General features: G+C 41.9%; 1 protein-coding gene across 1 annotated transcript in view; it reads right to left on the bottom strand.

Annotated features, from left to right (window-relative positions):
* Positions 1-21,233, bottom strand: part of MCC (MCC regulator of WNT signaling pathway) — a 572,218-nt gene that overhangs the window by 104,183 nt on the left and 446,802 nt on the right. Inside the window, 4 exon segments of the mRNA XM_033929092.1 lie at positions 705-845; positions 4,876-5,024; positions 11,776-11,865; positions 12,208-12,354. Coding sequence (XP_033784983.1) covers positions 705-845; positions 4,876-5,024; positions 11,776-11,865; positions 12,208-12,354 — 527 coding nt within the window.

The raw sequence follows: 21,233 nt of genomic DNA, 5'->3' as shown, positions 1-21,233 counted from the left end.
GATTTGTCTGCACTGCCTTCTTGGTATGCAAATTTCTCTCATGCATGTTCATTGTGGATATCCAGAAAACCTGGCCTGCCAGTAGATCTCGAGGACCGGACTTAGACAGCCCTGTACTAAGTAGTAGATTTACAACAAAACAAAGAAAATATTTCTTCACTCAATGTGTAATTAAACTCTGGAATTTGTTGCTGAAGAATGTGGTGAAATCAGTTAGCTTAGCGGGGTTTAAAAAAAGGTTTGGCTAATTTCTTAAAAGAGAAGTCTATAGGCCATTATTGAGATGGGGAAATCCACTGCCTATTCCTAGGATAAGCAGCATAAAATCTGTTTTACCACTTGGGATCTAGCTAGGTACTTGGGACCTGGGTTGGCCACTGTTGGAAACAGGATACTGGCTTGATTGACCTTTGGTCTGTCCAGTATGGCAACTCTTATGCTCTGACTCCTTGTGCTCAGACTTTAGACATGACTCTTTGAGCCACCAACACAATGGTACCATAAAAGATCCTACCCAATATCATATTTAGTGGCAGAGTTGCACAAAGGGAAAGTATTTGTTTTACTATGAACCCATATCTTCAGGTTGGCAGGGGCTGATTTCTCTCATGCTTCAAGATGCTGTGTTAAAAAAAAACAAAACATTCCTACCCAGGTCTTGCAGCCCCTTTTGAACAGGACGGTCCTCCTTGCCAAGCATTTACCTGTATTGTAATGCTAGTCTCAGCGCAGTGGCATTGGATTCATATTTCCCCACCAGCATACTCATCCTTTCGGCATTGTTTTTACACTCTTCCAGTGTTATTGTTAACAAATCATTCTGGGATTTTAAGTGCTCAATTCGACTGCAAAAAAACCAAAGAGATTATTACTTTCTAAGCTTCACATGGACAATTTACAGCCAAGATATACTCTCTTTTCTAAAGCTCAAAAATACTGCAATGTCAGAGGCTCTTTGACCTAACATACCTTCCAAAGAGCTACAGCTAAATCCCCAAATTCAAGGCAGCAATAATCCAGATGGTACTAGTGGTATAATTTCTCACTGCAGTTTGAGCACAGGTTTAGATCCACTCAAGCATACTTTAACAAGCTGTTCTTGACATTTAGGTTTGCCGGAATGATAGCCAAAGGAAAAACGTGTGCATTTCTGCTTTTTATTATTATTTATTTTTTATATCCAGAGTACAAGAGGTCAATGAAACCCTGGCAGCAGGCAACTGATCAGACAACAAAAAGTGTGCATCAGCTCAAAACTCAGCGGCTTTTTCATTTTTTTGGCTCTACATTATTATTTTGCATCATGTTGTTGCGACAGAGAATTATCATAGAATTTTGACCTGGCTGGGCCAGAAAATGCTATCTTGCATTTGATTTTTAAAATAGGACAACAGCATACACATTTCATCTAGTGCAGGGGTGTCCAACCTTTTGGCTTCCCTGGGCCGCATTTGCCGAAAAAAATGTTTCTGGGGGGTCGCACAAATGCCCAAACGCTGCAGCAAGACAGAAGAGGGGAGCCGGCAAGATGGTAAACACTCGGGGGCAGCAGAGGAAAACACAGCATCGCCCTCAACCGGGGCCACACAAAATACTTCACGGGGCCGCAGGTTGGACACCCCTGATCTAGAGTCAACAGTGCATATTGCTTTGTTTTTCAACAAAGTATAATCTCAAAAGCAGGATTCTGAATAAAAATATCCAACATTTCCACTTATTATTAAAGATGAGGGACCATCAGACCAGGAGCACATGCCAGATAATTTCTCAAGCTCTAAAACTGTCAGTCATCTGTCCCCATTTATATTTCATCTGTCCATAAATCACATGCAAATATAACAATTGTGCAGAATGTTTTCATCACCATTAATAATTCTGTATCATAGAAAAATAAAAAGCAAGTTTCTTCTATATCAATATAAAATGCTGAAAAATCATATGGCTGCCATTATAAATTCTATTTTTTTTTTTAAAAGCCAACTGTGCAGCACTTCAGTCAAACTAGATCACATGTCTGCAACGTTTTAAGCATTTGCTATTGCCTACTTGCAAAGTCACTTATCTGGCAAGGCTGTCAAGGCTCACAAAGTCCAACTCAGCATGAGTTTTGTTTAGACTGCCTCAAGGACTGGCATTCCAATTTTCCTTGATGACATATTTTCAAACTTTAATGGCATTCTAACTCGTGCACTACTACCTTTAAGATGTCAGCACGTTTCAGGAAGGGCAAATGGCATGACATCACTCTACAATTTGTTTTACTGACAGGTTCCCTCACTGTATGTTTCTTTAAATCTGCTGCCACCCATATTAGAAAAATGTGATCCAGTATCAATGGATGGCAATAGAGAAATTTACAGCGAGGGAACAATATTGGATTTTCAACTTGTAGTAGAGAATGACATGGGGACAAATTTTCCCCCATCCCCATGGAAACTAATTTTCCCGTCCTATCCTGGCGAGAAGAGTGATTTTTTCCTGTCCCTGCCCCATTCCTGCAAGCTCCATCCTCATCTGCACAAGCCTCAAACACTTTAAAACTATAAAAGTGTTCGAGGCTTATGCGATTAAGGCAGAGCTTACAGGAAGGGGGCAGGGACAGCGACAAAACTCACAGGGACAGGACAAGGAAATTGAGTTCCTGTGGGGATGGGGACAAATTTGTCCCCGTGTCATACTCTAATCATTCCATTGAATTGAACAAAAAATGTTTAACTTCAACAAGTTTTTTTGTTACCAGAGACCTGGCAAAGTTTCAAGGCAATGTTGTGTCCTATGCCCTTTATTACAGACCACTTCCTGAGAAAAGTTGATGCTGTGGAGGCTGTGTATGAATCAGAATTCCATTGAAATTTGAGAATATGCCATCAGGGAGAACCGAAACAGCAATTCCTAAGGCAGTTTAAACAAAATTTGGTGTTGGACTTTCAAGGGTTATGTAAAATCCTTACAGCGAGTTGGTTGACATATGGGCACTTCCCTGGCTAAGAAACCACCATAGACTGCATTTTTTCTCTTCTATGTACCGTTGCTTGTACTGAGACCATAATGTCATTTGTTCCTTTACCATTTTGTCTTGCTTGCATAATTCTATTGTTGGTCACTTTACTATTTGCATAAATAAAAGTTTTTTAAAAAAATGAAGATATAAGTAAAAAAGAAAGTAGTTTTCACCTTTAAAAAAGTGCAAGAATATTAAGAACATAAGAACTGCCGCTACTGGGTCAGACCAGTGGTCCATCTTACCCAGCAGTCCGCTCACGCAGCAGCCTTTAGGTCAAAGACCAGTGCCCTAACTGAGAGACTAGCCCTACCGGAGTACGTTCCGGTTCAGTAGGAACTTGTCTAACTTTGCCTTGAATCCCTGGAGGGTGTTTTCCCCTAAGACAGACTCCGGAAGAGCTTCAATACAATGAAAGCACTGCATGCAAATAGATGTCATGCATATTCATTGGGGAAATCCTGAAAATCCAACTGGATTGTGGCCCTCAAGGAGGGACTTTGACACCCCTGCTCTACATAGTTCCTCTCATTTATATTTAGTGTGCATCCATAACTTACATTAGATAGATTGTGAGACCACCAGGACAGACAGGGAAAAATTGTTTAATACCTTGGATGATCTCATGTAAACCGTTCTGAGCTCTCCTGGGAGAACGGTATAGAAAATTGAATAAATAAATAAAAATAAAATAAAAAAAACCTTTCAAGTCATCTAGTTACTTATTATGATTTTAGGTGATTCATTCATCATCATTTAAATTAAAGCATTGTTTTTAAGTTCAGCGGCTTTATTCTTTTATTCATTAGTATATGTTTTTCAATGTAATTTATGTTCTTCAATGCAAATTCGGGCTTGTTTTCCACTTATTTTTCAGCTAAAAAACACTCACCACCGCCAGCTGAATATCTGCCCCTGAATAAGGGACATATGGGACATATCTACCCATGAATATGGGACATAACTGACCCTCTAAGATTACCACAGCTCAGAGACAAGAAGAAAAACATTCTCCCAATATAATTTATTGAGATCTATTCTGAAAGAAAAAAAACAACAAAATTAACCATTTAGAACACTGTTTCCCAATACTAAATGGTCTAAAAGGATCTGGAGGTCAATCATAAAAAAAAATGCAGAGATCAGATCCATTACACACACAACAAATGAGTCCCTTTATCCAAAAGCCTATGGAGCTAATCAACCAGAGCCAGTAAATCATCTCAGTGGTGTGAAGTGACCAAATTTCATACAGAATATCAGAACTGTTACTGGGGTCCAATAATTTACAGGAGGACTAAGATCTTAACTGTTTCTTCAGAGGGAGCTGATAACTGTCTCCTTCAATGAGTCAGAAAAACAACCCATGGTCAAACAAGCATTTATTTATTAAAATGTCACTGAGCAAAAAGGTTTGGTTGCCGTGTTAGTCCACTTTTAAAGATAGTATATAGAAATAGATGCCATTGGTAACATCTGCTTCTCTAATCAGCAACACAGAACCCTGGTTCAGTTATATGAAGCACTTTCAACTATATATTAACTAAAAATGCAAGAGCAGATTCTTCTTAACCAAACATAGTATTGTGACATGAACTGAAGTCAAGTCCCTTATCTACTGGGAACTATTGGGCTAGGGGAGGTGATGTACTTTTGATCAGGTAGGAAGGAGAATGGGATGGGGAGGATAGGGAGTTGATGGGGATGTAGGGAAGTCCTCCTCTTATGGTGGCCCCTGACCAGCTAATGCATACCACCGAGTACACATCTCATCAGAGATGCGTCTCCAGCTCAGGGTGGTTGAAGACAGAATATGAGAAAAAGTAGAAAAGGGTGTGTGTTTGAATAATTTATCTATACAAATTCCAGCTTACCTATTTAATCTCTCCGTTTCCACTTCAAATTCACGGATTTTGCTTTCAGAGATAGCAGAGCCATGAGAGTAGAGAGTCTGAAAGATTTCCTGGATATTGGAACAGTCTTGCAAAGAATGGGCCAAATGCTCAGCCACGCTACTGGACACCTGTATAAAAGGGATTTATGAACAAATGGCACATAAAACATCTAGGTCATGCTGCATCTCAGTCCTTATTTCCTATTTCACCCATCCTGTGCAAGGCGCTCTCATTCTATAGACAAGTGTTTTGCAAACTAAGTGCCACAAGATGCCAGCACTGGCTGACTGCCTACAGGATGTGCCTCTCGCGGCGAGAGGAACATCCTGTAGGCAGTCAGCTGGCATTTCTCCGCCTCTCTCCTTCTCCAACACCCCCCTTACTGGTGTAGTAATAGCAGGCTCAGGGCCCCGCCTGGAGAGCCTCCGCATATATGCGTGATATCACTGCGTCTACGTCCGCGCATTTCCGGATGCCCTCCTGGCGCAGCCCTGAGTTTAGTGTGCTGCGTCTTCAAAAAGTTTGCGAGACCCTGCTACAGACAAAACAACAAAATCCAAATAGCACCAAAAGGTTCCACACAGGAAATGAAGCAGCAAAAACAACAAAAGATTATGGAACAGACGATTGGATGTACCAGTTTATAGTTTAATAAGTGTCCAAATGGTGTCAGGTCAAAAGCGCGCCGGGACAAAGGCACGCGCAGACAATTGAGCGCAGTGTGGAGGTGCGCGCCGCAGAAAATTACTGTTTTTATGGCTCCGACGGGGGTGTGTGGGGGGGGAACCCCCACTTTACTTAATAGAGATCGCGCCGCGTTGTGGGGGCGTTGTGGGGGGTTGTAACTCCCCACATTTTACTGAAAACTTCACTTTTTCCCTGTTTTTAGGGAAAAAGTTAAGTTTACAGTAAAATGTGGAGGGTTACAACCCCCCAAACCCCCCACAACGCCGCCGCGATCTCTATTAAATAAACTGGGGGGCTCCCCAACAAAACCCCCCTGTCGGAGCCCCTAAAAACTGTAATTTTCTTCGGCGCGCGCCTCCGTCTTGCGCTCAGTTGTCGGCGCGCGCCTTTGTCTTTCGCAGGGTTGTCCAAATAGCTTAAAAGCAATCCACCAAAGGTGTATAGTCACAAGTGACTCACAACATGAAAACCAAATAATGTATAAAATACAAATGACCTCCAACCCAGGCCGGTTTTTGGAAAAATAAAAATGTCTTCCTCAGGGGTCTTATGGGATCCTTGGCTGTCTTAAAAGTCCCAAAAAATTCAAGTAGTTAAGAGGCTACAAACAAACTGCCCAGCACACAAGCTTGCAATGTAAGCTGATGTCTTGTATTTTATAAATTATTTGGTTTTTATCTTGTGGGTCACTTGTGACTGTATGCAAATTACAAACTGGTACTTTCCATCTTCTGTTCCGCAATCTTTTAGTTGTTTGACCCTCTCATTCTATAACAGGTTGCTCAAGTTAGGCGCCAAGTGCTATCCTAGCAAGTGAATCCTAGCGCTTACGTGTGTGATTGGCTATGAGGGGGTCTCTGTATAATACAGAGAGATATTGGGGGAGGGGGTTTTACATTGGGGGATTTCTTTTTCAATTGGCCCACTTTCCCACTGAAGTATATGTATGTTTCTGACTTCTATGCTTGACATGTTTCAACGGCAATGTTGATATATATTTTGACTAATTAAGGAATTTGTACTTTTACACACTGTGTTTCAAAACCGTTCTTCAATGTAGTTTGTTCTCGGAGGGGGGGGAAGAGGGGGGTTCTGGGAATTTATGCTTTGAATCCAGCATTAAGAACATAAGAAGCGCCATCTCCGGATCAGACCTTCGGTCTATCAAGTCTGGCGATCCGTACACGCTGAGGCCTAGCCAGGTGTACACCTGGCGTAATTTTTAGTCACCCATATCCCTCTATGCCTCTCATAAGGAGATGTGCATCTAGTTTGCTTTTAAATCCTAGGACAGTCACTTCCGCTATTACCTCCTCTGGGAGAGCATTCCAGGTGTCAACCACTCTTTGTGTGAAGCAGAACTTCCTGATATTTGTCCTGGACTTGTCCCCCTTTAGCTTCATTCCATGTCCTCTTGTTCGTGTCAAATTGAATATTGTAAATAATTTTTTTTCCTGCTCTATGTTGTCGATTCCTTTCAGTATTATGAAGGTCTCGATCATATCCCCTCACAGTCTCCTTTTCTCAAGGAAGAACAATCCCAGTCTCTTGAGTCGTTCCTCGTATTCCAGTTTCTCCATACCTTTTACTAGCTTCATTGCTCGTCTCTGCACTCTCTCCAGCAGTTTTATATCCTTCTTTATGTTGGGAGACCAATGTTGGACACAGTTTTCCAAGTGTGGTCTGACCACTGCTCTATAAAGCGGCATTATAACCCTCTCCGATCTACTAGTGATTCCCTTCTTTATCATGCCTAACATTCTGTTTGCTTTCTTTGCCGCCGCTGCGCATTGTGCCGACGGTTTCAGGGTCCTATGTATCAGTAAGCCCAGGTCTTTTTCTTGTTCGCTCTTACCCAGAGTTGCTCCTGACATTCTATACTCGTGTTCCTTGTTCTTTCTGCCTAAATGCATTACTTTGCACTTTTCCACATTAAACTTCATCTGCCATTTCTCTGTCCATTTCTCTAACTGACACAAGTCGCTCTGGAGTTCCTCGCTATCCTTCTGCGATCTGATTGCCCGGCATAGCTTTGTGTCATCAGCAAACTTGTTGATCTCACTGGACGTTCCTTCCTCTAGGTCATTGATGAAAATATTAAATAAGATTGGCCCAAGTACTGAGCCCTGGGGCACACCGCTAGTCACTTTCTCCCAGTCTGAGAAATTCCCATTTATGCCCACTCTCTGCTTTCTGTTCTGCAGCCAATTGCCTATCCATCTTTGTATATCCCCCTCTATTCCATGTTGTGTCATTTCTTGTTGGTATGCACTCTTCTTTGTAAATTTAATAAAAAACAGATTATAAGCAACAGTAACACACCTAAGTGTTAGCCATATAATCAGTGGTAATCTTCAAAACAAATGCACAGCTTGTTTAATATATAAATGTAAGGCAGCATATATTATGCAGGAGGGGCCTGGGTGTGGTACTGACAGATCTCACAGTATTCTGTAAAGGGTGGAATTCATGCCTGTTACTGACATGGCATAAGTGGGCACCAGATGCCATTATACAATTAGCATTTTTGATACCCTTTATAGAATAACCCCCTGTATGCTCAGCTCTTCCACATCTGTTAAGGTTTTCCTTACCATCTTTTGCTTTGGGAACACAATCCCTCTTTCAATACATCACAGATGTTCTCTGTGCATCTCTACATCCTACCTACTTGTCTGCTTCTTCAGTGAGGCATCAAGTTAGCATCAAGAAACCACCATCTCCATAGAAACAGAAGCACTTTCAGGTCATCTGATTCATTTCCTGATTTACTATCACAAACCCTAGCTCATCTCTGACCCTCTCTTTACTTCTTTGCATCTAAGTATCATCTGGTTTATCCCTTGCATTTGTGAATTCTGTCTTTGGTCATTTTAATTTTCTTTTGAAGATCACACCTCAGGGATGGATTAAGCATAAAAACTTTTATGGATTGCATACCCAAGATGGCAAAGAACCAAAAAGACAACGATGACAAAAACCTGTCTTGGATAATAAGTGATATCTTATGAGCTTTCAGGTTTCTATGGATGACAACTAGGATACACCTTTGGCAGTGTGGACTGGGGTAAGAAAATAGAAGGAATGGCCCAAATGATCTTTATGAAGGTAATTTTATAAAGTTTTTACATGCAGAAAAGGTTTTTTTAGAAAATTGTATGACTGTAAATGCATATAGAATTTGAGGGAGTGTGCATAGGCATTCCTGGGGCATCAGACATGCCAGTTGTTCGCCCCAATTTTTAGCGATACAACAATCTTAGTGGCTATGGCTGTGGCTTCTTCATTCGCCCACTTGCCGAAAAATTTTTAACGTTTTTATGTTTTTTTATTATTATGTTTTTTATATAAAGTGCTTCATGCTTTCACAAATAATTATAAAGAAAGCATGAAGCACTTTATATAAAAAACATAATAATAAAAAAACATAAAAACGTTAAAAATTTTTCAGCAAGTGGGCGAATGAAGAAGCCACAGCCATAGCCACTAAGATTGTTGTATCGCTAAAAATTGGGGCGAACAACTGGCATGTCTGATGCCTCAAAAAATAGAGAGAGAAAAAAATCTTTTGATTGAGAAGACACATTGACCGATTGATATTTGGTATATTGCACTGGCCAATGTAGAAGTATTGACTGGCACATTTACTTAGGCATTCCTGGGGGCACGGTTCAGCTGGAGCAGAGGTAGAGTGGAGTTATACATTCATACTTTTATGGAATATGCAGATACACGCATACAATATAGAGAACATTTTGGCTTCCTTATTATTTAATATTTGTCTTAGTCTATTAGCCCTTCTTATTCCAGGTTTCAGAATCAGTACTTTTTTCTATGCAGATGATATTTTAATAGTTCACTATGTATCTCCAACTATTCTGGATTTAACACCTTTACAGTCAAATCTGACAGCCATCGAAGCTTGGCTACTCTGTCATAGACTTCTGCTGAACTGGAATAAAATCAACAGTTTGCTAGATACACGTGATGTCATTGTGTCTACATCCGTGCATTTCCAGATGCCCTCCAGACGCTGCCCTGAGTTTAGTGCGCTGCGGCTTCAAAAAGTTTGCGAGACACTGCTATAGACAACTCAACAGAGCAAAAATGATGCACTTTTTAGACTAGCAAGCGGAGCTCAGAATCATAAGATGGTATAGAAATCACAAACAGGGACAAGCCCTCAAATGTGTTTCACTATGTCTATCATTGCTCCATCTTGAGTTAGTTTAAAGGTGTTTCATATGATTTCAAAACTGGTTCAACTACTCAAAGGTCCATTTCTGATACAAATAAGAGGAAAAACATTTTTTGAAACTTTTTAAATTTCTGATTTTAGCTTATATGCAAGTCAGGACAAGACTGAAGTTGTCTCATTGCAGCGGGGTCTTCGCTGGTTAACATTCAGAAGAAAAGCTTCATGCTTACGTGACTCTCTTGGCTTCTCTAACTTCCGGCCCTCCTTCCTGCCCGCCCACCTCCACCGAAGCTGACCCAGGTGACTTCCCTTCCCAATGTCAGAGCTGACATCGGAGGAAAGACTTCCAGGTCAGTAGGGGGTCCCAGTTACCCTCCGGCGGCACTTGATGGAAGGACAAGTCAGCAGCTCTTTCAAGCTGCACGTAGGTGACCCAGAAACCTTCTCTCTGACATCAGAGAGAAGGCTTTTGGGTCAGCCACATGCAGCATGTGAACCGCTGCCTGCATGTCCCTGCAAGTGCCGCTGAAGGCAGAAGGAGCAGCCCAGCTGGAGGCCCTGAAAGAAGCAAGTGTGGCTCAAGCAAGTAAGGGAGAGCGGGGACATGATATGGGATAAAGGGGGGGAGGAGCACATTGGGACATGGGAGGGGCACAATTTGGGGACAAAGGCTGGAAAGGCAGGGAGGGGGCATAAACATGGAGACACAGAAGGCAGGGAGGAAGGGGGCACTAACTTGGGACATAGGAGGGATGGAATAGAAAGGAAGAATTGTTGGGCACGAGTGTGTGAGTGAGAGGGAAAGAGATGGTGCACATAAGGAAAGGGTGAAAGGAAAATTGTTGAGCAGAGTGTGGTAGAGATGCATGGGAAATAGAAGGATGGGATGAGAGGGAGAAATATTGGATATGGTGGTGGAGAGGGAACAGAGGGACAAATTGAAGGGGATGCAAGGGGGAGGAATGTTGGACAAAGTGTGGAGGGGGAGATGTGGCACTGTGCTGGAGAGGGGTGATAGAAGAAATGGGCATGGGGGTTGGTGGCAGTTGTGAAAATGCTGCACATGATCCAGGGGATGAGAGAGAGAAAAATGTTGTCAATAGGGGTTGATGAGAGAGGAAGAAAAGTTAAGACTCATGGAGGGACAGAGAGATGTTGGTTGGGGAAGGGAATGAGGTCCGAAGGAAAGAAAGAATGCAGGAGGCAGAAAAAAAGAAATATTGGATGCACAGTCAGAAGGAAGTGCAACCAGACACTAATAAAATCACCAGCCAACAAAGGTAAGAAAAATGATTTTATTTTCAATTTAGAGCCTCTTTTACAAAGCCGTGCTAGCGGCTGCCCTGTGTTAACGGCCCCAAAGCCCATAGAGATTTAAGGGGCTTTAGGGCTGTTGTCACACGGCTTTGTAAAAGAGGCAGTTAGTGATTGAAATGTGTCAGTTTTGAGAATTTATATCTGCTTTCTATGTTTTGCACTATATTTGCCTATTTTTCTATAATTGTTACTAAGGTAACATTGCATATTTAAAGTCATCTGCCCTGACCTCTTTGGAAAAAAACCCCCACAAATATAAATGATAATTTAACATTTTCTCTGCATACAGTGTGCTTTGTGTTTTTTTAAATTTTGTGGTTACCATTATGTATTAATAAGATTATATTGTGTGTATATGAAAAATGAATAGAAGAAATTGAATTACAATTAATATTATTATTATTATGGGGGTGGGGTCTGGGGTGGAGCTTGGGCGGGGATACTTGGTTAATATTTGCTAGACTTAGAGGGTACTTGGCTTGAAGAAGTTGAGAAACACTGCCTTTAGAGGGCTGGGAGCCGAGGTAAGCAGCAAGATTCTTAAAATCTACAAGTTCTGAGTTACATACAAATCCGACTTAAGAACAGCTTTAAAAACATAACTCGTTCTTAACCCAGGGACTGCCTATACAATGTTTTCTTTGCTTTGTTTAGTTGATACAGGAAGTAATACTCACCCCTATGCTGCTAATTTCTGATCCCAGAATGGGGCGTTCAGAAGAGGTTGACTCCGACCTTGTTTTTGAAAGCTTCACTCGTTCAGCAATCTAAATAACATTTTCCATAGGTTACTGACAAGGAAGCAGAGCCAGTCTTTTTCCAGAGCTATGTAAAATGCACCATCATTAACAGACTATTGTTTTGTGAAATTATACATTAAGGTAATTAATATAAGCTGGCATCTGTTGAAACTAAGGAGACTTAAATTGATTACTGGTTTATCTTTTGTTGCAGTTGCAGCTCTTGGGCCCCTATAGGCTGCTCAGGAACTCCTCTGGGACCCCAGACAACACTTCCCAGTTAATCGTATGGCTGCATCACAGCTGTGCAGAATGAGGACTGTTCTTTTCAGATAATATAAAGCATTACCATTGAGCACAATAGCTCACCTTGGCAATTGGAATGTCATTGCTGCTGCTGCTTGTGCTCAGCTCTCCGGTACTGGGATTAACTGGCCGATTTGCAGAGGTAAGCCGGCTTGGGCTCGATGGGCCAGCTGCTTGTATACTCTGTAAGCGTGTTTGCAATTCTCGAACCTAAATTCAAAAAAAGGAGACTTTTGCTAGTCAATTTTTCATTAATTTTAAGTTAAAAAAAATATTTATTTATAATTTGCAGCTACATACTGTATATCAAGATAAACATCACAATAACAACAAAAAAGACATGATCTTATACACACAGCCATCCGCATGATATATTATTTTTGAAGGAAAAAGGCCAGTCCACATCACAGTCTACCATTTCAAGGAATGAAGACAGACCAGAAAGCAAAAAATTATTTCCAAAGGAAAAATAAAAATAAATACAACTACACTAGTAAACAGCAAGTACATATGCCCACCCTATTGGCTCCCCTTCCCCAGAAAGAACAGTTTCAATACTTTCTCAAACCACAACAGTTGACTTATCACTAAGAAACATAGTAACATAGTAGATGACGGCAGATAAAGACCCGAATGGTCCATCCAGTCTGCCCAACCTGATTCAATTTAATTTTTTTTAAATTTTTTCTTCTTAGCTATTTCTGGGCAAGAATCCAAAGCTCTACCCGGTACTGTGCTTGGGTTCCTACTGCTGAAATCTCTGTTAAAACCTACTCCAGCCCATCTACACCCTCCCAGCCATTGACGCTCTCTCCAGCCCATCCTCCCCCAAACGGCCATATACAGACACAGACCGTGCAAGTCTGCCCAGTACTGGTTTTAGTTCAATATTTAATATTATTTTCTGATTCTAGATCCTTTGTGTTCATCCCACGCTTCTTTGAACTCCGTCACCGTTTTATTCTCCACCACCTCTCTCGGGAGCGCATTCCAGGCATCCACCACCCTCTCCGTAAAGTAGAATTTCCTAACATTGCCTTTGAATTTACAATGTCACTTGAGCATTACTTAAGTACCCTTGTAAATGTAAATGTTAAGCTTGTCAATATTAACTCCCCTAACAAACCCAAAGCTCCTAACTCTTGAGGCATTGGCGCCCGATATAAGAAGCTTGGGGAGGCTAAGACTCCCCAATGCAAAAGGCAAACTTTCCCCATCTGCTGTCTTCCCAATGCTGTCTCCATTTCTCTCCCCTAAGCCACCCACCCGCAGTAGTAGTTTTTCTTTTCAAAGCCGCACAGGACTCGGCTCCCACCATGCCTCGGGGTCTGCTTTCTCCAGGGCAGTCCTGCATCCTCTTATAGAGAAAGTTAGATTGGAGGAGGCGGGGACAGCCCTCAGGAAGCAGACTGAGGCATGCGGAGGGTCGAGTCCCATGCTGCTTTGCTATAATTCATAACGCAGCCTGGCAGAGAAAACCAGTGCTGGGAGAGGGACAGGAGCAGTGCCAGGGGGTAAGGAGAGAAATAGGAGCAGTGTGAGGTTGTGGTAGGGAATGAAATGGAAACGGTGTGGAAGGGACTAGGAGAGGTGAAGAGTACCTGTCCCTTTAGTTTTTCTGGTACCCAGTGGTGAATCGAAGCAGGTGCATCCTTCCTTCACTCCTACCAGTGCAGAGCCGCTAGTTAATTGGCTGCCACTAGCAGCTCTGCCCGTGCTCTTTAGTATCCCTGGTGGTCCAGAAGTAAATCACAACAGGATCAATCTTTCTTTGCTCCTGCCTGTGCAGAGCCCCTAGCTAATTGGCTGCTGTGAGTTCCGCTGCTCACGGATGCAATCATAATGCCCCCACTAACCTAGACAGTGAAACTCTCACTAACTTCTTCCAAACAAAAATTGATAACATCCGAAGCAATCTTGACTCCGCTCCCAGCAAGATCCCCCCCAGCTCATCCCCCTCACATGCCCAAGACCCCACCTTGTAGAACCTTTCCCAACTTCATCCGATCACACATGCTGAGCTCCTAGAAATACTATTTGAGCTGACCCTCCAATTCTATCCTTGACCCATGCCCATCCAACCTCCTTTTGTCCTCCAAAAGATGCCTTTGCAGAATCAATCCTCCCCATCATCAACGCCTCACTGTCAACTGGAAAAATTCCCCTCAACTGGAAATCGGCCATTATCAAACCCACCCTCCCTCGACCCAAATGATTCAAGCAACTACCGCCCCATTTCAAACCTCCCCTTCATTTCCAAACTACTGGAGAAGATAGTGCTTCAACAACTGCAACCTTTCATAGATCAACAAGAAGCTCTATCTCCACTCCAGTCAGGTTTCCGACCAGGCCAAAGTACAGAATCTGTCCTCCTTGACATCATTGACGACAGCTGGTCAATGCTGGATAAAGGAAATGATGCCTTACTGGTCCTGCTTGATCTTAGTGCCGCCTTCGACACTAGAGATCATCAACTTCTACTAGACCGACTCGTTGACATAGGAATCAAGAACTCAGCACTGCAATGGTTCACCTCCTTCCTGGATATCAATTAAATATGGAGTTCCCCAAGGTGCCTTACTATCCCCTCTCCTCTCCAATCTGTATATCAGGCCAGTCATCGACATTGCACACAAATACAACATTAAGATTCACTCCTATGCTGATGACCTCCAACTATTGCTCCCCCTAGGTGACGATTGGCCAACCCAACTCACTAACCTCCTACACTGCCTCTCTGATATGAAAAACTGGATGATAGCTAATAAACTCCAGCTGAATGCCTCAAAGACTGAACTACTCTGGATCAGGAAAAAGAACACTACTTTCACCCGTCCGACACTATCCTGGGAATCCACCCCCTTAACAGCAAAAGACCAGGTACGAAGTCTTGTAATTATACTGGATGGCTACCTGTCTCTCTCTGCCCACATCTCGCAGGTAGTTTCCACATCTTTTTACTACCTACGACAACTGCGAAGGATCAAACCCTACCTCCCAGAAACAGACTTAGCCCAACTGCTATATGCCTATGTACTCTCTAGACTAGACTACTGCAACACCCTATTCAATGGCATCGCCTCCAAAAAGTCCAGAACTCAGCAATTCGACTCCTATACAACCTCAGCTACCATGACCCCATTACTCCAGCGCTCTATGCAGCTCACTGGTTACCAGTCAAAAAGCGATGCATCTTCAAAGCCCTGGTCATGACACACAAGAGATTCTACCAAAAAACCACAGCCTACATAGTATCCAAGCTATGCCTATACTCCCCTAACTGCCCCCTACGCTGCAAAGCAGAACAAAGACTTAGCATTCCCGCAGGGAGATCCGTCCTAATGAGTACGGCGTACAAACAATCCTACAGCCATTTCCTACCTCAGCTATGGAACCGAATACTCACAAAGATCAGGTCGCTAGACCTTCCGCAGAGCAGTAAAGACCTTCCTCTTCTGCTAATTGGGCCATTAAAAACTGCCTCCTCAATATACTTCTCCTAGTACTCTTCGCTATGACCAGTCTGGTCTCTAGAATAAGCTCTACTGTAACCTATTTGTTGTCATGACTAGTCTGTTTTCAAATGATTGTGAGTGTCTACTTGTAACATGTTCTAAGCTTTTGGGAGAACGGGATAGAAATCGAAATAAATAAGTTAGTGGCTCTGCACTGGCAGGAGAGAAGGAAGGTCGATCCTGGCACAATTCACCACTGGACCATAAGGAAAACTAAAAGGTACGTGGGGGAGGCGGGAGGGAGATGAGAATAATTAGAATTTATACAGATAAGATGGGCTGAAGTAGGTTTTAACGGAGATTTCGGCAGTTGGAACCCAAGCACATTACCGGGTAGAGTTTTGGATTCTTGCCCAGAAATAGCTAAGAAAAAAATTAAAAAATTTAAATTGAATCAGGTTGGGCAGACTGGATGGACTATTTGGGTCTTTATCTGCTGTCATCTACTATGTTATGTTACTATGACTAGCAGCTGTAAACTTCTGTATCTGTATAAATTTTGGCCCTGCCTCAGAACATGCCTGGCTCTCCTCAAATTGTATGGCCAAATTTATCCATATATCACTGTTTCCGAGCAAAATGTATCCATTGAAGTGCTTTAGGTTATTGACCCGACTGTTTCCAGCTCACATTCCAGTGCCATACCTATGTGGCATTTGCCACAAACCACCAGAAGTGGATCTGATCACTCTCCACAAATATCACAAAGATTTTCAGATGATATTGTAAGTATGGGAACAGTGTGAATCAATAGCATGAAACTGTACTCAAGATGCCTTAAAAAGCTATAGTAAAGATTTAAAAACCATGAAATCAATTTAGGCTAGGATACGTTTCAAACATCTTGAAAAGGAATTTATATTTTTTTTAATGTAATTTATGGCAGGAATACAGATATTATTCCATGTAGATCAAAGCGTATTTTACTTTCTTAGTAAAAAAAAAATTTACAAGCCTTCTCTATCCTCAGCCAATTATTTCAGCTTGGACAGCATGGGCATTGTTTTCATAGCACAATTTTTACTAATTGTGCTGTTCTGATCAAAAATACATAGCAGCCTGTCAGCTGAATAATAAACCTATGTCTCTGAAATGTTTACTGCTTTGGGGCTGGGGGGGAACTTCAAACTGATTTAGTGGCCTCTAAATTTTAGATTAAAGAGCGAGTTTATACTATTGTCTTGCTACTTCTGATGATTTACTACAGGTATGTCTTATATAATGACTTAGGAAAGTGATTTTGCTGTATGTCACACACCAACTGAAAAAGCAATGGGACACCCATCTTTCAGATGGACATTCTTATCAAACATGGCTTAAAAACATAACATCGATAAGTGTAAAGGAGGGCAACAAAAATGAAGGCACAGCCTATACTACAAGTAGTCTTGTTTTAAAGTAACAAACAAAAAATAAGTCAAGAGACCTATCAGCAGGAGCCTCTACCTGCCATTTCAGCTGCAATGTGGAAAATGGACAATTCTTGAACTTCAAAAAAAAAAAAAAAAAGGTTCCAGGCCACCGACCTGGCCAAAAAAACAGCACAGACTACAAGCCATATACAGAAAGAACAAATGACATAAAAATCATACAATTAAAAAGGGGAAAGCAAAATTTAATACTTCAAAATCAAATATTTAGTAGGCCTCAATAAGGTTACAGAAGGAAACTGAGGGGACAAGAGGTCATCAAATGGACTTCATACTCCACATGCCTAAAGGAATGAGGTTCATTCCTGTCATGGTTCCATTGATTCTGTAAGGGTCACCAAATTTGGGTGCTGATCTCAAATCCATGCATAAATGAATTAGTCAATTAGATGTTATCAAGCACTTAGTTATACACAGATCTATTCTACACCATTTTCTATAACAAGTACATCTAAATTTCATAGCGTGCATCTCCAAAGGAAGTGTGCCAACAGGAAAGACTTGTGGAGCTCTGGCATTTCCAGGATTTAGGTGCATTATTATAGAATACTTCCATTTGTGCACCTAACTGCTATCAGCTTTTGGCAGGTGTAAATGCTCACAACCAAAGATAGGTGAGAAATGTACACTAAGCTAATCCATAATAATAAAAGGCTAAGCGCGCATGCGCTGTCGAAAATCTGTGAGTCCTGGTGGCGTGAGCTGTGCTTCTGTGCCAGTGCTCACGGCGCCTGCGCTAGTGCGTGTGCCAGCGACTCCTCCCTCCCACTGCCGGTCCTCTTCAAAGCGGCCTGCTGAGGTTCGCCAGCCACTGTAGCGAACCTTGCAAGCCGCTCTAGCAAATCCAGGGAGGCGAAGGCGGGACGGAGGCTGCAATTGGCAGCGGCTGCTGCTACTCCTCCAGCCGCCTAGCTCCTCTCCGCCGGCTCCGGCTGGCAGCCCCCTCTGCCCAGCCCCCTCTGCTCCGGTGGCCCGAGAAGGAGCGGATGAAGCAGGGAGACTGTGCAAAGGGAAACAAGGGGGTTGACGGGACGGGGAGGAAGCCGAGGAATCTCTAGCACCCGTTAATGTAACGGGCTTAAAGACTAGTGAGTATATAATTTGGGTTTTGCTACAGAGAGAGCAGACATTTAAACAAGAAACTTTAAGTGGTTATGAGGGAGTAAACTAGTATTCTATAAAGGACGTTCTGTACAGGGTTGTCTAACAGATTAGTAGCTTACTGTGGATCATCTCAGGGCCTAACTCTGGGTACTACTTCTTAAATCTAAGCCTGTATGTATAAACCTAACCCATTTGGAGAAATAACTCCTGAAAGAAGCATAAAAAGGAACGTGAGAAAATGCTTCTTGCCGCAAGGATGGTGGGGACAAACAGATTTCCAGGTCAGACAGCAGGATGCCAATTTCAATTAGAATGTTACAAATCATATACAATTGGCTGACCATACCTGAAGAAACACATTACTTTTCTACAGTTGTCATTTCCTCTGTGGAACAGAGAAAACATACAGTCATTGAGAAAATATGCCCTCCCTTTAGAAGAGTGTTTTTGTTGGATGGGGAGCATGGAAGCAACGTTGCACCCTCACGAGGCTTCTCCACCGTGCTAACTCCAAACATGATCCTAAAATAGCCAGAAGGTTCTAGCTTTTAATGGTTCCAGAGTTCTTGTGCCAACAGTGCCCCTCCCTTTGTGCAAACTACTTACTTCCACATCCTATTTTATATTTTATTGTTTCAGGTATGTAGTTAAACCTATCTTCAAATAAAAAAACAAACCACCATATCTATTAGCCGATACAAGAGAACACATAATTAGAGCAATCATGACCACTAATACAAGTATGGGAGTGACAAAAGGGAAGGGGGATTCACCTCTAAGAACAACAAACTCCTAACTTCCTGTGTTGTTTACACAATTACTTTGGAGATGGTTGACTTATTAAAGATGAAAAAGATTTAGCCAAAAAAATAAAAGAACAATTTTGCATAAGGACTCAACGTGGACCTGCTTCATCCAGGTCAAGGCATTTACATTGCTCTACTGAACTACTACTATATATCATTTCTGTAGTGCTGAAAGGCATACACAGCGCTGTACATCTAACTTGTAAAAGACGGTCCCTGCTCAGAAGAGCTTACAATCTAATTTAGACAGAGACGGACTTATAGAAGTTGAGAAGGCTGTAGCCAAGAGAACGATAGGATGGACATAGGTATCTTATGGTGGGTGGGAGTCAGGAGTTGAAAGCAGCCTTGAAAAGGGGGCTTTTATTTATTTATTCAGTTTTCCGTACCGTTCTTCCAATGGAGCTCAGAACAGTTTACATTAATTTATTCAGGACATGGAGCTTTTTGTGAAATACTTATATGAATGCTAGTAAAAAGATGTACATTTGCTAGGACATACTGGAGCTTTTGAAGTGTAAGATATAAGACCTTCTTAGATAGGACCCTACCCATTTCAAGCAGGTAGGCAACAATTTTGGTTAGGTGCTAGCTATGTTATCCTATTGCAGTTTTTGGAAATTAATTAAGACCACTTTGTTTGATAAGTTTATTACTTAGTGAGTTTTATTATTGAAATTCTACTTTACAAATATTTGTACTTTTTATTGTATTATTGTATTTCGCTGATTGTCCAGCTCTTTTTAGTGTAAACCACCTAGAACTTTTGGTTATGGCGGTATAAAAGAATAGCTATTATTATTAATCTTACAAAACACATGTATTTTGCCAGTGCATATAAAATCATTTACCAACACATTTACTTTATAAAACTCCACGTTCAAGAAGAACCTGGAATCTTTGGTAGGTTATCGGCTCCCCTCATCGGTGGAAGGGACTATTTTTTTGGCGGAGGGCTATTTAGGCGGCCTTTCTGCAGGGGATAGCCAGCTCATTCGTAAGGGCTATATTGTGGGAATGAAATGTATTCTTACTCATTGGCTTCAGGACTCCCCGCCCACCATCTGGTATTGGCGCAATAAATTGCATCTTTTAATGGACTGGGAGTCCATGTCCGCTCGGTTCTCTGGATCTCGGAGCAAGCTTTTTCTGTCTGTTTGGGCTTCTTATTTGGATACTTTGGCCCCTGTGATAAAGAGCCAGGTGGTCAATCGCTTGCGGAAGCCAGTTGCCCCTGTCTTGCCAGTGGGTTGAGGGTGGGGTTTTGGGGGTGGGGGGTGTTGGGAGGGAGCGGTTGGGGGGTTGTGTCTAGTATGGATTTGGAGGGCTCCAGGCTATCAGAGTACAGGCCTGGACTCTCGCTGATATCTGGGATTTCTAGTTGGGTGTTACCATGTTAATCTGTATTGTGGCATTGTACTGAGAAAATGATTGTGTTCTCTCTGTTCTGTGTATATCTTTCATGTTGGTGAATAAAAAGTTTATACTAAAAAAAAAGAAGAACCAATTAAGTAGATGAGTGAAAACTCTTCTGAGTGAGTGTCTGAGGTGGTGATAAGATACCACAGAAGTAAAGCACACTTGCCCCCTAAATCGCTGGTGGAGATCCCAAGGTTCAAACAAGCAGGTAACTTACATTTTGTATGTGCCTCAGAGAAGGTACAAATGCCAGTATGGACATTTTTCAAAATATACAAATATCCCCTCTGTAAAATGGGAACTACATGTCCAATTTTTATTCCCACCCAAATCGCACCCCTTTGAAATCTTTGCATCCAGAAGTATCCTCATGTGTAAATGGATGCTTTATGAAATCACATTTATATGTACAGTATATGCCAATGCCACTACTTATAAATGTAGGTGCTACTAGAATAATCTCCGTATGTGCACCCTCTGAAATCTATTGGAGACTAGGAGAAATATTTGATAAGCCACTTGTGTGCGCAAAACTGTGTTTTATACTCCAAAATAGGCATTTACAAAATCTTCTGGTGGTAAACAAGTATAAATGTGCATACTGTCGACAAACAGTATAGAGTTTTTACATATTACAGGGATACTTATTCACAGGGAGCAAGGGCTGGAGTAGGTGATTTGTGACATTAAGTACAACCTTACTGGGTCAGACCAAAGCTCCAAATAGCCCAGCATCCTGTTTCTAACTGTGGCCAATCCACAGACGCCAATGTGGCAGATGTACCATAGAACGCAAAGAAGGCCGGCACTGCAAG

This window comes from Geotrypetes seraphini, chromosome 1, assembly GCF_902459505.1.
Source record: "Geotrypetes seraphini chromosome 1, aGeoSer1.1, whole genome shotgun sequence".
Classification (NCBI taxonomy): Eukaryota; Metazoa; Chordata; class Amphibia; order Gymnophiona; family Dermophiidae; genus Geotrypetes; species Geotrypetes seraphini.
This window is presented reverse-complemented; position numbering and strand designations above follow the sequence as displayed.